At 37.2% G+C, this 16116-nt stretch overlaps 1 protein-coding gene across 4 annotated transcripts in view; it reads left to right on the forward strand.

Annotated features, from left to right (window-relative positions):
- CNTN1 (contactin 1) overlaps window positions 1-16116 on the forward strand; it is a 249327-nt gene that overhangs the window by 168670 nt on the left and 64541 nt on the right. For all 4 annotated transcript variants that reach the window (XR_010302059.1, XM_064142186.1, XM_064142187.1 and 1 more), the window contains exons 6-15: window positions 1044-1216; window positions 3215-3310; window positions 4278-4484; window positions 6204-6300; window positions 6448-6629; window positions 7773-7897; window positions 9859-9976; window positions 11493-11643; window positions 12124-12251; window positions 15463-15638. Coding sequence is in view for 3 of the 4 variants with exons in the window: in XM_064142186.1 (XP_063998256.1) it covers window positions 1044-1216; window positions 3215-3310; window positions 4278-4484; window positions 6204-6300; window positions 6448-6629; window positions 7773-7897; window positions 9859-9976; window positions 11493-11643; window positions 12124-12251; window positions 15463-15638 (1453 nt within the window). In the remaining variant the exon portion in view is untranslated. The remainder of the gene's footprint in view (window positions 1-1043; window positions 1217-3214; window positions 3311-4277; window positions 4485-6203; window positions 6301-6447; window positions 6630-7772; window positions 7898-9858; window positions 9977-11492; window positions 11644-12123; window positions 12252-15462; window positions 15639-16116) is intronic.

Below are 16116 nucleotides of genomic sequence, written 5' to 3' on the forward strand. Positions count from 1 at the left end.
CTGAGGATTTGTTATTTGTAATACAAATGTAGTATGTCTCGCAGGACTCAAGTGATGCCTCTGAAATCCTCTAAAACCTAAACGCTGATTACTTGGAAATTCTTGAAAATATGGCCGTTTCACTATTTTTCATTTATTTTTGATGAGTACCACTTCTGTTGTTTCTTCCTATGACAACTGCAATTTCGGGTTTCAGATAAGTATTCATTACACCTCTAGTAAGGAAGAAACAGGTAGGATACGTGCTCTCTTTCTAAAACACTAACCCCATCTTTACCTTGTGATGCAAAACTCTCTACGCTAAAAGAAGTGTGCTCTTTAAAGGTATTTAAGTTGCACCTTCCGTGTTTGTGCTGCAGAGACGTGCAGTGCCTTCCAAAGAGGGTTTTTTGCTCCCCCTTGTGGACATAAGTAAGAAATACAGATGAATACTGGTTCCCACCTCATGTATTTTAACTTTTTTTAAGATGAGCTCAAAAAGGGCCACACCTGGGCCACCAAGCTCGTTTCACACTCCCTGAAGTAAAAGTTACAGTGACTCAGTGAACTGCCTGTGGGGTTTTACAGTGATTAAGGTGACAGCGTCTAGCAATATTCTGAATCTAGTAGGTAGGTAGTTGTATCACTGTTTGCACTGACTTCACTGGCACGTTGTGCTTTATGAAACATTTCCATCCCCTGCAGAAGGTTTGCACAAAACTCTTAAAAATGTCAGCAGTCCATACTTCAAAGGTGCAGAGGGATCCAATTTGGTCTTAGACAGCTATTTGAGAATATGTTTATAATCCCAATGCTTGGTCACTCATTCACAACCATCTCAAGTGTCTTTTACTTCATGGCAGCAACAGGTTTTAACTTGTGTCACATCTCTGAGAAGGTCAAAGTGGACTGACACTGTTATGTTTTAAAGATCTGTCATGCTTGCTGAATAAAAAATTAAATCCTATATAGAAGTACATTAATAACTTTCTGTACAGGTTATCATAACTTATGAATTGGCATTTTGGGGCCAAATCTCACATCTAGCTTTTCTTTTTTAATAGGTGGAAACTCAACAACTGGGATATTGATCTAACAAAAGAGCGATACAGTATGGTGGGAGGCAGACTTGTTATCAATAATCCAGAGAAGTCAAGGGATGCTGGAAAATATGTCTGTGTAGTGTCAAATATCTTTGGAACTGTCAGAAGCAGTGAAGCCACTCTGAGTTTTGGATGTAAGTCAACATAGAAACATCATGGTTAGCTTGAAATGCCCAATGCTTCACACTGCAGAGGTAACATGTGCTGTCACTGTATTATTCTGTAAAAGCACTATCTAAGTGTCTTACTCTGCAGAAACATGACCATGTTCTGTGTATATTAACTCTGTGCTCATAGGACTGTAGTGATTGTGCTAATTGATTAATTCTAAAAACGAATGTCTTCCAATTAAGAGTTCATAAAATCACATTTATTGTAATAGTTGCCTAATAATCAAGTAGTGGTTATGCAAAGAAAGTATCAAGACTCAGAGTACAGGGCATTTCATAAGTGGAAAGAAGATATGCAGTTACATCTTAATAACTGCATGACTTTTTCAAGCACCTGGCACAGAGCAGTCTATTTTGTGACTGACATTGCATTTTGGATATACACATTGACTGTCTTATTCCATATCTGTCAATTTGGACTGTTTGTCCCAAACTCCCAAAGGTCATTCAAGAAAGCTGTAGATAAAATTAACTGGGAGCTACTTGTGGAGAAGTCAATACATAATTTCAGTAAGGCACAGAGTAAAACTGATATATAAAATAATAATTTGAATTCCTTAGAGTGGCCCTTTGCCATGCCTGCCGTTTAGGCACCAATTCAGTCAAGATGCAGTCAGTCATGGGAAAGATCTCTATTACCTTTGGCCTGTTTGATCTCTATTACTTTCTGGGCTGTATTTCAGAATCTGGGAGAGGCATTTTTTCCGTTAACACCAACATAACTCTCATAGAGTTTTTTCATGCACTTGACAAAGCCCAGCGATATTTCCTTCCTAGATTCTTGTAGTCATCCAGGTTTGACAGCTGTGCTTGGCCTTACTGCTTAGTAAATGTAGCAGTTATTACAGAGCTAAATAATTATTTTGGGGTACTGCCTGCTGGATCTATCTAACTGTACATTACATTTTACAGTAGTGAACAGTCTCCATTGTTTACTTTCTTTCTGTATGCTCTTATCTTGATTTTTTTCTTCATTTTTTCTGTCTGGCTGATCTTGAACTTAAGTTTTGCTTAGATTGCAAAGCCAGCCTTGAGAATTTAGTAGAACTGGACAGTACCTGCCATTGAAGCAGGCTGAGGTCATCTGAATGAAGTTAACTTAGATGACTTCTGTGGTAGAGTATTGCATTCAGAGGTTGTGTACTAATGTACTGTTTGTACCACAGTAGCATTTAGAGAACGAGTTCAGTCAGGATCTCTACAGTCTCACTGCACTTGGAGAAATGGAGAAGATTCACAAGAGAGATTCCCTGCCTCAAGATGTTTATAGTTTAATTTCAGACTAGATACACAAAGTCAGAATGAAAAGAAGCAACAAAGTGCAGTTAGTGACCTAGCTGAAGTTACTCATGCAACTGTTGTCTTATCACTGAACTGTTTTCCTACAGTTTGAGATGATGTGCAGCTACATGAAAAATTGACTCCTTTATCCTTTTACAACACTCGTTTTACTCTACTGCATGGAAGTTGGTTTAAAGAGAGTGAACTAAAGTTTATCCTGGAATCATATTTACTTCTGTTGCAAACCCCTGGCACAAAAAAAATATGTCTGAGCTAACTGATTACCAGTCCTTGGCTGCAGGATTGTCAAGGAGAGCAGCCAAGTCATTTTAGAGAAGCCACTTGAACTTATGGTAAAGAGTTAAACTTGCATTTTAGAGACACCAATTTAAAAATAACCTAAAATCCTTTCTCTTCCTAGGATTCCATGTTCAAATGTAGCTCACCTGGGTATTCCTAAGAATACAGCCTGCACCACTTTTTCCCAGCATTTGCAATTATGATGATTAAAATGCTGTAAAAAAAAAAAAATCACACTTGATAATGACAAAGATAAAATGAGCAAAACTGGCATTATCAATACACAAGTATCAGTCTGCCAGATATTGTTGTATTTCTATATTTAAAACATACATAGTAGTGAAAAACTCAGTTTTCTTCATTGTGCTTTTTCAAAACTAGATCTGGATCCCTTTCCACCTGAGGAACGTTATGAGGTTAAAGTACGAGAAGGTGTTGGAGCAGTGCTGCTTTGTGAGCCTCCTTACCATTTCCCAGGTAATTCACCTCAAAGTGGTTAATTTTCAGCTGGTTTAAGAGTAAAATATAAATTAATATTTATTTTTTAAAGTTTTCTCTTAAGTTTATGTAAGCAGTAGTTTAAATGCATCTTGAGAATCGTTGGTTAGGTTAAGTTCCCATTTTCAATATTTGCTTGTTTTGACCATATGTAAAGAGTACTTCTGATTTTGCAAACAAATTTTGATACTACAAATAAAATTACTCAGACTGGTCTCCATAATGGAGGGGAGACTTGGCCTACCATTCAGAAGACCAGAGTACATGTCACTGTGTCATTCCAAACTTTCTGTTGGCCCAAGACAGATCCCAACTTGGTTCCAAAACTATTGTAACACCAGTGGGCAGCCCCAGAGGGTCAGAGATGAGGTTATTTTTTACTCTGAAGTGTCTGTTTCTCATCATTATCATCCAAAGAGCTCTGCAGAGATTATGCCTGTAATCTCAAGCATCTGCAGTTGTACCATGAGGGCTGAATTGGACTATTATAAAATGGGATAATGTTTTTGTTTTCATACTCTGTGTTTAAATATTGCAAGGAAGCATAGAACCGAGACATGTTGCTAGTTAAAACAGTATACGGGTTTCTTCTAAATCACAAGACTGGTGAGGTCTTCCCAGCTTCTCAGCTGTGAGAGAACAGCACCCTGCTGCCTATCTCTTCCCATCTACCCTGAGTTCTGTAGGAAGGCTGTGCCCAGGGAAAGCTGTTCTCTCTATAGCTGAGTCCCAGTAATCTGCACTCATGGCAGCAGTACTCTGATGTTCAGTGTAAACAGGTATTAGCTGGCCCCTAAGACATGCATATTCTCTCTCACATAGCTGCCTCTCCTGAAGAATACATCTGTAGGCCATAAATCTGAGTAATTTAGATGCAGATCTCATATCACAGCTTAAGCAATAGTGTTGGTTGTTTTTAATATTGACTGAAAATATCTTTCTCCAGATGATCTGAGTTATCGCTGGCTTCTAAATGAGTTCCCAGTTTTCATCACTATGGACAAACGACGATTTGTGTCACAGACGAACGGCAACCTCTACATTGCAAACGTAGAAGCATCAGATAAGGGCAATTATTCATGCTTTGTGTCCAGCCCTTCAATAACAAAGAGTGTATTCAGTAAATTTATTCCACTTATTCCACAATCTGATCGTAAGTAGTTTTTGGAATATATGTGGTGTTCTAACTCTTTGTGTTTTATTTGTACCTACTTTCAGTGCTGCGAGAGTTACATGGCAAGTGATAATGGCTACTGCACAATGGTATTTAATTTTCCAGATCAAGTAGTCCAAGCCATCCCCATCCACGAAGAAAACACTGAAAGAAATCTCCCGAGTTTCAATCACTGATTTCCTTTTGTATCAGTGAGAACAGAGTTCTCACCTCCTAAGTCCCTGTCTCTTTTATATGATAAGCCCCTGTATTCATCCCAAAATCTTTCATATAATTTCTGGCCTTGGCATGGGTTCAAAGGAGTGTGGTATGATCGCAAAGCAGAAAATTCACATAAAAGTTGATAAACAGCTTCAGGAACTACTTTTTTCCCCCTAGAAATTCCCCTTTAAATTTCCTATCCAGCAGTGGCCTAGGAGTTTTGTGTCTCCTGATCAATCCCCTAAAACACCTATATCGATTTATGCTACTACTTTAGTCACCATTTCTTCATGAAAACTGCATGTTTTTCAAATGCTAACCAGGTTCTCTTTTGCCACTTGAAGCTCAGCCACTAGAGACTCATAAACTGATCATCAAGAATTTTATCATTTAAATTTCCCATATTACAGTGAAGAAGTGTGATTGAATTTGAGAAATTACAAATAAGTGGTCTTTGTCCAGACTGTCCATGGCCAAAACTTACACTGAGATCTTAATCTAGAGCTGCAATGGGAGTCCTACAGGGATCACCCGTAGGTAGATTTGATTACATTTACACCCTATGCATTTGCTAGCTCTAACTCCTTCATAACCTTACTAAGCTAATACTTAGGTGTCATGGTTTGTGTGTTACCCGCCCCCTACACTTAAGAAATCACCCAGACTAGACTCAGACAGCTCTGGAAATATGAATGAAGCTTATATTTTCAGCTAGCACAATATACAAGCAGATATTTACAGTATATACAGAAATATACAAGGTAAAAAGGTAATACAGAAGCACAACTCCCCTCCCAGAAACCTGAGTCCCCAGGAGGGGCTCTCTATCACCACTTCACATTTCCCCTACCCCTCTCAACCTTACCCCAGTCCCAAGGAAGAACAGAGGTTCGGCCAGGGGGGTTAGGAAGCAAAGTGGATTAGTCCAAAATAGAGGGTGAGGTTAGAGAGTAAGATGCAGCTCAGCCCGCAGTCCAAGTGAGAGTGGTTATCTATGTTTTTATTTCTTGTTCCTATACATCTCAGCAAGCCTGGGAGTGAAGTAGACATCACCCCTGTTTTCCTTTCGCAGCCTGTAATCTAGTTCTTCTCACCAAAACATTCTAGCTAGCTTCAAACTAGCACATTAGGTTAAAATCACATTAATTCAAACTACTCCATCCAGTAAAAGCACCCATGGAAAACACAGATGCAAGTTTTGCCTACCCACACGCACGTACATCATCACACTTCAAATGCAAGTAAATGAGGTTTTGTTTCATCATTGTGCTGTACGAAATTTTAGGCATTGTGTTCCAGAGAAGGAATTAGTTGCTGAGTGAAACAATTCTGCCTTGCTATTGAAAGATCAATGCTACATCAGACTTCCCGGATGGCCAGACTATTTATTCCTTCTAAAGAAGAATTTTAAGAACAGTTTTCCTGAACTGTGGTAGTTTTAATAGTTATACTCCACTCTGCTTTGCCTTCTCTGAGAATCTCTTTCTTTCATGTTAGGTGCAAAAGTATATCCTGCTGATATCAAGGTGAAATTCAAGGACACATATGCTCTCCTGGGGCAAAACGTGACGCTGGAGTGTTTTGCTCTTGGCAAGTAAGTGAGTTTTGAAGTTACTGTAGAGCACTGTTTGCTTTCATATTTCTGGGAATGAAAATAAATGTTTCCTCATAAAAAAAAAAATCTAGTCTGCAGTTTAACAGCCAGTTCTGAACTTGCTGATTTGTACTTTACCTTTTCAAGTCCTGTTCCTGAACTCAGATGGAGTAAATACCTTGAACCCATGCCAGCCACTGCTGAGATAAGCATGTCTGGTGCAGTTCTTAAGATCTTCAATATTCAATACGAAGATGAAGGACTTTATGAGTGTGAAGCTGAAAACTATAAAGGAAAAGATAAACATCAAGCAAGAGTTTATGTACAAGGTAGGTAGAACAATTTTATTTTCCATAACCTGTGTTGCTTTCATTTTTATTGAAAGCATCTGTTCTCGCACTTGATGTCACTGCTGATTCACAGCATCATCCTGCCCTACTGCTGTTGAAGACAATAAAGCAAGATGAAAACTCACATGTCAAAAGCTAGGCATAACATTTGTGTACTCATTGAACAACTACTCATTTTGTCTGGTTGTAATATCTGCTTATATACCTTGATAGTAATGTGTATTAGTATTCATATAATTTTTCATAATGGAAATTAAATAAGTTTAGATTACTTCAAGTGAAAGAACTTCCAGGAAGGAAAAAGAGACTGATGCTTATTTATTTCCTTATTTTGTTATCCTTTTCTAACTGTCTGAGCTCTCTCCTTTATTAGCTACGCTCTATTCTTTAGACTCCATTCCTTCCCTTCATGCATTTGGTTAAATGAGGGAACCACAAAAATTGTGTTGCTGCTCATAGTAGAACCATTCCAAGTAACCTAACTCCCTGACTGAGACTTATGCCACAAAACTGTAGCGTAAAAAGGGCACATGTAGCATCCAAATTACCTTTGAACAAATTCTGTCTCTTTTCACTCTACAGAACATTACTTAGGTTAAGATTCTCAGTTAAGTGCTTGAACTTCAGTGAGACAAATTCAAAATTGGTGTTGGAAGGTCATTAGTGGTTGCTATAGGTAAAAATGTATAAATAGATTATTTGGTTTGTAAAATCTATCTAGGACATTTTCAATATTAATTCCTTAAATATCTTCTCTAGACCAAGAGGATCTTTTTCTTGGGGGCTCTTGCAGCACATAGATGACTTTACCAATTTCACTGTTTAACTATTACTTTTATGACATTACTGAGTAATTTTCATGTTTCAGTGTAAGCAGTAACATCATCTATCATTGGAAATCCATGAAGCATTATTTCAAATCCATTTTTTCTATACATAAGAAACAATTTGAAGTTATTTTACTAGTTGGTTAAGCATCGTGCTGATGCATTGCTGAGTTCCCATCATCACTTTGTATGTGCCATGAAGTGTCATGGGAAAAGCAGTGAAATTAGTAGCCTGTAATAATAATTAAATATGTATCTGCTATGTTTACAACATATCATGTTTTTTTATGCTCAGCCTCTCCTGAGTGGGTAGAACATATCAATGACACAGAAAAGGATATAGGCAGTGACCTGTACTGGCCATGCGTAGCTACTGGCAAACCTATTCCAACAATTAGATGGTTGAAAAATGGTGCCTCGGTAAGTATATTGCCATGCTTAATGTAGGATTGATTGATTAGCTGATGGAAATCATTTTTGGAAGTGTGCATTATTAAAAGCTTGAAAGAAAATTAATTATGGTGCAAATATTTGCTGATTCCACTTGCATTAGGGATTAAAACCTATTTTTTTTCATCTCAGTCTTCAGTTTTGAAATACATTTATTCAGATTACTCAATATTCAGCTCTGAATTATGAACTTGCTTTTTTACCAGATGTTTTGGAGATGGATATCCGTTTTTTCTCCAGACCTTTATAAGTGAATGCTGTTTTCTTCTTCCTGGATAAAAACTGCCTATCACTTTCTCTCTAAAAATAGTCCTTTCTACCACAGGGGCATGCCTGAAAATATAAGAAAAAATGGAGTCAGTAGAGACAAGAGAAGAAAGAATAACTTTTCAATGATCAGTAGTGTTCTTGTATCATGTACTTTTTCATATTCTTTGCAGCCACAAGATACTGCAAAATTTCATTAATTTAGAGGATGTGAGGTTTAAATGAGCACTGTTTGATAATTTAAGATTATTGCATTGGATATTCTGTTTAAACAAAGCAGATATTCTGTCCAGGCTTGTCAGCCATGTATTTAATATCCATTGATCGTACTGTATGATGAGCCATTAAAGAACAAAGAGAATCAAAGATGGGACAATGTAATGCTAAATCTGTGGAGCTGTGGTGACACTGAGCTTGGCAAGCAAACAAAAAAAGACAATGAGGCAGCATTGCTTTGGCTGCATATCTTAAGAGAAATGTGGGAGTTTGGGGGGAGAACAGGAATATCACCGTCTGCCATATGGAGATGGCTTAAACCAGAAAAGACAATGCTTTTTCCTAGCTTCAGTAGTTATTAGAAACAAGTAATTCAGCAAGTGAATTGCATTTATGGCCCCCACTGAACTTGACTTTGACAAAATCTGTGTACTGGATAATGGAAAGTGATACCTAATTCTGCAGTAGTGCACCAGAAGACAATGCTGTCTATTAATATTATGAGATGATTTCCAAATGGAAATAGCAAAATTATTTATGTTGCCATCAAAATTTAGCTTGGTTCTAATTCAGATAATTTTTAATGAGTTGCTTCATTTAGCAGAAAACAGAGATTCCTTGTGTACAATCTGATTCAAATGTTGGGTTTTTTTAATCAAACAGTACAGGAAATCTGTTTCCTTTAATCTGTTCTTTTTTTCAGATAAATAGTATCCTTTTAATATTGCACCCCTCCATACATTCCAACTGACTTATTTACACGGTTTAAAACTTTTCAGATTGATTTTCACAGGAAACAAAACCTTATTAGCATGATCTTTCCAAAACAGATTGACATCTATCCATAATTTACAAAATATCCCACTGCACTTTTTGCATTTTTACGTGCAGGGGTTTCTGAGAGATTAACTACTTTATTTATATTTTCTTATGGTTTAAAGTAAAGTAAAGTAATAGGAAATAGTTTATTCTGCCTTGCAGAGGAATCTTCTGAAAAACTTCTGCTTGACTGGAACTTGTTTTGATCTTTTACTGTTTTAAAACAGTGTGCATAAAATAGGATATACTGAACAGTGAGCATGTCAAAACAAAGCTTACATGCATAAACATAACTATGTTTCTTGTTTCTTATTTCTGAATCAGTAGTGTCATCATTGGTATGGTAACAGTAGACTGAAGAGTAGAGGTAGCTACTGCAAATCACAGCTGTGACTTTCCCAGGAAACTAATCCATCAACACTGAACCTTTCTTAAAAAGAAGGTGACCCTATTGTCACAAAGACTGAAATCTAACATGGATACAATAAAATCTCAACAGTGCCTGAATGTTGTATGAGGAACTCTCTCCTGAACACTGTCTCTATAAAAAAAATAAATGTGGATGAATGTGAATTCTTCAGCATGCATAGTCTGTATTAACATCTTGTTTTATTGATTCTGCATTCTAGTTTCGGAAAGGTGAACTAAGAATACAAAGTCTGACCTTTGACGATGCCGGCATGTACCAGTGTATAGCAGAAAACACACATGGAATTATCTATGCGAATGCTGAACTGAAGATTGTGGGTCAGTGGGATTATTTATTCTATTTACTATTTCAGGTTTGAGTAAGATAGCAATTGTATTTGCAAGCATTGATTTGGTAAACTGATTCCTGTGAGGATAAAGCTAAGAACCATCACTCAGTTTGTGAAGCATGTTTTGTTTGAGCTCCCTGACTGGGTTTTGGCAATGATTTGAGGGATCTAGTTACTAATTTATGGAGAATGCTTGCTGTATTATTTCTTAAGTTTGCTAGCTGCTGTTTGTCACTCGGAGGAACTGGTAGTGCAAAAGTCATAGAAAGTGTGCAAACCTGCAGTCTACCTTTTAAACTTGTAAAACTGATTGAGGAGTGTTTTCTTTTTTTCTGGCCTCTGCTTACTCCTCCATAGAGCAAAATATGCTTTTTTAGAACACGTGTTTTCAGACACTGTACCTGTGGATCTCTTCCTTTTGCTTGTGCCATCTGCAGCACATTCAGACCAGCTGCAGTGTTTGTGTACAACATAGCTTCTCCATTTCGTGGCTGGATGTAGTTACTGCTTCATCATGTTTTCCTAAGGAACATCCTGTTTAAAGTTTCACTTTCAGATCCTGAATGTTCAGCTTAAAATGGTTTCTGATGTTTTTACTGAGAGTAGAGCAGGGATAGTGGCTTTATGACAGGAGATTTCCCTGCAGTAGTTGCCCTGGGTTCTTTCCATCTCCCATTTTCCTCCAGACTTGTCCAGAAACTAAACTATTTTATATTCCTCCATCCCACCATTAACAGTACTTTGTTCTTTGCTCTTCTTCCATTACTATGTACTTGCTACTGGCCTGAATTGATCATTTTTTCTCTATATTACTGCAATTAACTAATAGCTTTGTTTTCTCAAGCTGTGCACACGCTCTGCTGGCATGATTAGCAATGATGGCATGCCAAGATACAAAATAATTAAAAGCATTTTTTTCCTTTTATTTGATTACAAATAAAGAGAAAATTAGTAAGCAAAGGTCTGACCTTGGATGCGTAAGTGTGGTGCTTGCTGCTCTCCTGTCTCATTACTTTCGTACATCTGAGGGCACACCTGAGGCCAGCTAGCCAGACAGAAAATTACAAAGAAGGATGTAACTTTAAAGCTGCTAGAGAAAGGCTAAAAACGTGAATAAACCAAACGACTATTTCAAAGTATGATCCAGCAGAGACTGATCTCAGGGAGTCCAAATTTTAATAGGACTGATCAAAAAGCTTTTGAAAGGGAGGAACTTTCTACCTTTTTCTGAGGATGTCAATCTTGTTAGATTAAATTTAGATGGAGGTTCAGAAATCGACAGAAAACCTCTAGTGTAACATAGTGTAGAACTACATTATGATTTTTATCTGTTTCTTTTAGTTAACTGTCTACTTCTCACCACATCTTTGTATCATTTTTCTCACTGTTCTGAATAATGGATGCTTGTCTACAGTTCAGTAGTTCTCTCATTTGCCTTCTTGTTACAAACTCTATTATGCAGAAAATCCACTAACAGTGGTACTTGTGTAAATTTTTACTTTCAGCTTCACCTCCTACTTTTGAACTGAACCCTATGAAGAAGAAAATCCTAGCAGCTAAAGGAGGCCGTGTAATTATTGAATGCAAGCCCAAAGCTGCTCCTAAGCCAAAATTCTCATGGAGCAAAGGAACAGAATTGCTCGTAAATGGGAGCCGGTCAGTATCGACTGCTAGTGGACTCTGTGACTCTTAAAAATTCTGCCTTAAGCTTCTGTTTATCCTGTGGGCTAGGTCTCACTTTTGCAGATTTCGGGGGCAGGAGAACATGTAACTTCAGGGAAATTATATGCAGTCTGTTGGTAGTAGTGTACCTTGAAGTAGCTAACTTTAGCCAGTCTGTTCGATGCTGTTTGCATTTCACGATTGAATTGAATCAAAAAAACATGAAACATGCTTGAATGTCTACAGACAAGTGAAAGTGCTCTATCTTGCTCCAGCAGTGTGGGGCATCAAATCATGCTACAGTCTATTTAATTTTTTTTTTCCTAGGAGTGTTTGTAAATACAGTAGTTAGATGTGAGCTTCCAAGAGATATTTGCAGTCTAGCTTTTCACTTACTACATATCTATCAAAAGCATTTGTGTTGTAATGCAAAACTCTTCATTTCTCCTGATGTGTTTTTTGCACTTGCTATAGCATACGTATCTGGGATGATGGGAGCCTGGAAATTATCAATGTCACAAAGCTGGATGAAGGTCGCTACACCTGTTTTGCAGAAAATAACCGAGGAAAAGCTAATAGCACTGGTGTTCTAGAAATGACAGGTACATTTCTTTTTTTCAGAAAGAATCCCTCAACTCTAAATCACTTCTTTGGCACTGCTTTTGTAAATCATTTTGTGTCTTCTCTTTCTAATTTAATTGCTCCTTGAACAATGAATTGATGCTTTTAAAGAATATTGCTTAATAGAAACTGTGTATGTTTGCACCAGTTCACAGACTGTTGCTGAATTTTCAGGGTTGATTTTTCCTTAGGAGATAATTAAATCTGCTCTGCTCTGCTAAATTGACAAGTTTTTATGCATTTATTCAATTTGGCGGCTTAGTGCTCAGGCTCAGGTGCAATTCTGGGACTTCAACTCAAACAGAGAAATGGGATTTTTATTGAATTTCCTCAACTTTTTGTTTTTTTTGATGTTTCTTTTTATGGGGTAGGCAAGTCTGAGAGAGCAGTGCAGTCAATGAAATACACATTATATTGGTGAGACAGGGGCATAAGCCCACGTGATTTCACTATTCAATTCTCTTCCTTTATAGGGTATTAGTATTTATTGATTGAATACTGATATCCTTAGTTGTGGATTTTAAATCTGAAGGTAAATACATAAATAACTGTAGAACACAGACAGGAAAGATGATGTTCATGAGCAGCTATGTCTACCGAGTACGACGGACAGTACAAGAAACATTTATCAAACACATTTTTTGATATGTGTTCCAGAAGTTGTGCTGGGTGTGACAGCTCAATGCCACAATACTGATGTACTAATGTAAGAATTTTTCTGTATAATCACATCATGTGGAAGTGTTTTTTGGTGGATGATTTATACAAAAGTTATTCTACCAAATGAATCGTATGACTTTATTTTAATTGATTCTATTTGCTTAATGTTTGAACATATTTTTTATCAGCTGCAATATTTTGTTCCTTAATATTACTCTCAGGCATTTAATTACTTTGAAACATTCTGTAAATAAATATCCAATCCATTAATAGTCATGTCATGCATTCTATAATCAGGATTCAGTCTGCACTATGAAGCACAGGTTTTTTCTCAACTAGATAAAACACCTTCTAAACTAGATAAAAATAATTATAAAATTTTGGACAATTCTACTCTGATTCATCCAAAAGACTAAGAGCATCACAGCAGGAACAGAAGGGTCAAATGACATACTTCAAAATTTCTTTCACATTTTGGAATAATGATGAGAGTTGACAAAGAATGCTTTAAAATCTGTAAATGCTTTACAAGTTGTATTCCCCAATACTTGATCTTAATTAATAGCAATAGCTCTTTTCTTATAGCTGTTGTGTTCCAGGTTTTGGTACCCTATTCCCACTGTTGGTGGTGGGGAAGATATTACATGTTATGGTGCAAGAAAGATACTGTAATGGTATGGTAAGGGCAGGATTTTTATTTCCAAAATTAATATAGTTTATTAATTTTGATATCCAGGAATTTTGCCACAATACTTAATTTTTAATAATAAGTTTTTTGCACAGTCATGGAAAACTTTACACAGAGGGGAAAATGGAGGCAGTATAGAACACTTAAGAAAAAAATAGCAATAATATCACAAACATTAATTCAACTAATTGAAATTGAAAAGAGAATTTTGTGATCAATTATACCATTTGCTCTCTAGAGGTACTTGAGAGGGTTCTATCTGCTCAAGGCAGAAGGCACTTAGAATTAGTTACAGAGAGGCTTTTGAGTATTTACTCACAAAATATTATCTCTGGATTCCCAAGGCTAAATTATAGTTTCCAGACTACTCAAACACTTAAAGGAAGTTCTGTCAGTGTCTTACTGGCTGTTGAAGACTTCTGGATCTTCCCAAGCTCTAACAGTGTGCTGGGAGAGAGGCAGATGATCTCTGACCTGATCCTGGTTCCTCTTGGACAAGTCCATGTCCTTTCGAGGGCTCTCCGTCCCAGGAGACTTGCAAATGTGCAGACTTCAGACGTGTAGACTTGGCATGATATCACGCTGGCTAAGCGAGCCTAGTGTGTGAAAGCACTTAATGCTTATTCCTGGTAAACTAAAGTTATTCCAGGTGTACAAGGCCAAAGCATCAGGGCTTGTTATTGTGCCACAAAGTTGGCTTGGAACTTGGCAGACATAATGCTGCAAAGCAAATAAGGCAGGATACAACAGCGGAGAGCATGTATGCAGTGGCAGAGGGCAATGAGGCAGAGCTGCTCATCTTTTTTTCAATTCAGCCTGAAACTAATGGCTCTTTGGCCACAGATTAGCCAAGCAGAATGGCAGTTTTCCAAACCTGACCTTCTTAGGTGAGCTAGGGTTTGCTTTTACCCTTTTAGGGCAGAACACAAGTGTATAAACACATGTGGGTACCCTGTTTATAACTTGGAAGAGAGACGATGTCAACAAGCCTTTGTCTTCCTTTCCTGCGGTCGCTTCCCCCATCAGCAGGAGAGAGGGCGTGCAGAGGAACATGCCTGGACAAGTCAGGTCATGCTTAGGCCTATTTTGGCTTTCCACAACAAGATAGTCTGTCTTTTTTGCTTTATGCTAACATTTAAAAGAAAAGATGCAAGTCTCAGTGATCCAATTAACCCTTCCAAAACAATGTTGTTCATTTGCTGTTTGAGGTTGGTGCACATACCAAGATCTCTAGCAAGTATCATGAGAAGTCTCCCTTTTTTGGTTTCTATATTTGTAAGAGACATATCCAGGAGATATTCAGCTTTCTGCCTCTGATTTTGTTATTTTCTCTTCTTTTCCACACATAGCTATTTGCGTTGTTTGTTTATGCATGTGTTGTATTGTTTGTCAGTAGATAAACTAAGATCTCACTCCCTGCAATGCTCTAATGGAATTCTGACTCAGACTGACAACTGAGTAGAACATCATGTTGGTTGGAGACAGGTTTTAAAACATAAGAAGTATTATAATTAAAACCAGAAATGCGACACAAGTCACATAAGATTCATCATCTGTCTTCTTTCTACTTTAGACAGATATAGTAAGTAAATAAAAATACCTTTAAATAGTAATGTAATTCAGAAACAGGAAAAACCTATTTTCAAAGAACAGCTGAAGAGAAGTTAGTCATTTCAGTTGTAAAAGCTTTCCTTTGGTCTTCTGAAATGTAGCTGCATGAATAACACGTAAACTAGAATTTGAGAGAATGATTTAAAGTATCATCAAACAGTTATGGAGCTGAGCTTACATTTGGATAAGCATTTATTTACTGAGATTTTCCATGTTTGCTGTTAACTTCACAGAAGCTACAAGAATTACTTTAGCTCCATTGAATGTTGATGTCACCGTTGGAGAGAATGCTACCATGCAGTGCATTGCATCACACGATCCCACGTTAGACCTGACATTTATTTGGTCTCTGAATGGCTTCGTAATAGATTTTGAGAAAGAGCATGAACATTATGAAAGGAATGTCATGGTAAGATACTGTAGGTCCTTATTTAATACATGATGTTCTAGTTTTCTCTATTGTGAATAGCTGTCTTTTCTGGTGTGCTTTTTCTGTTGTATTTGTTCAGGTATAGAAATATGCAGTATGCTAAGAACATAGAAGAAAATTAAAATTGAGTCATCTTGCAGACTTATAGATACTTGCAGGTAGATACCTGAAATCAGATATCTAAATTGACATAACTATTTTGGTACCTAAATGCCACTCTGATTAATTGTGAATAGCACTTGTGAGTAAGGTAGCCTGACCGTACATAGGGGGCACATAATTTTGAAGAAGCATGTGTGTACACTGACTTTTGCTTTCCCCTCTTCTTTTCATCACCATTTCAGGAATCTGGCACAAGACTGAGCCCAGATGGTGGGTAGGAGTCAAACAGTCTGTAAATGCTTAGCAACAAGGTTTTGTGTGAAGGCTAAACAAGTTAATACAAAGACGTTCATTT

This window comes from Pogoniulus pusillus, chromosome 4, assembly GCF_015220805.1.
Source record: "Pogoniulus pusillus isolate bPogPus1 chromosome 4, bPogPus1.pri, whole genome shotgun sequence".
NCBI classification, from domain to species: domain Eukaryota; kingdom Metazoa; phylum Chordata; class Aves; order Piciformes; family Lybiidae; genus Pogoniulus; species Pogoniulus pusillus.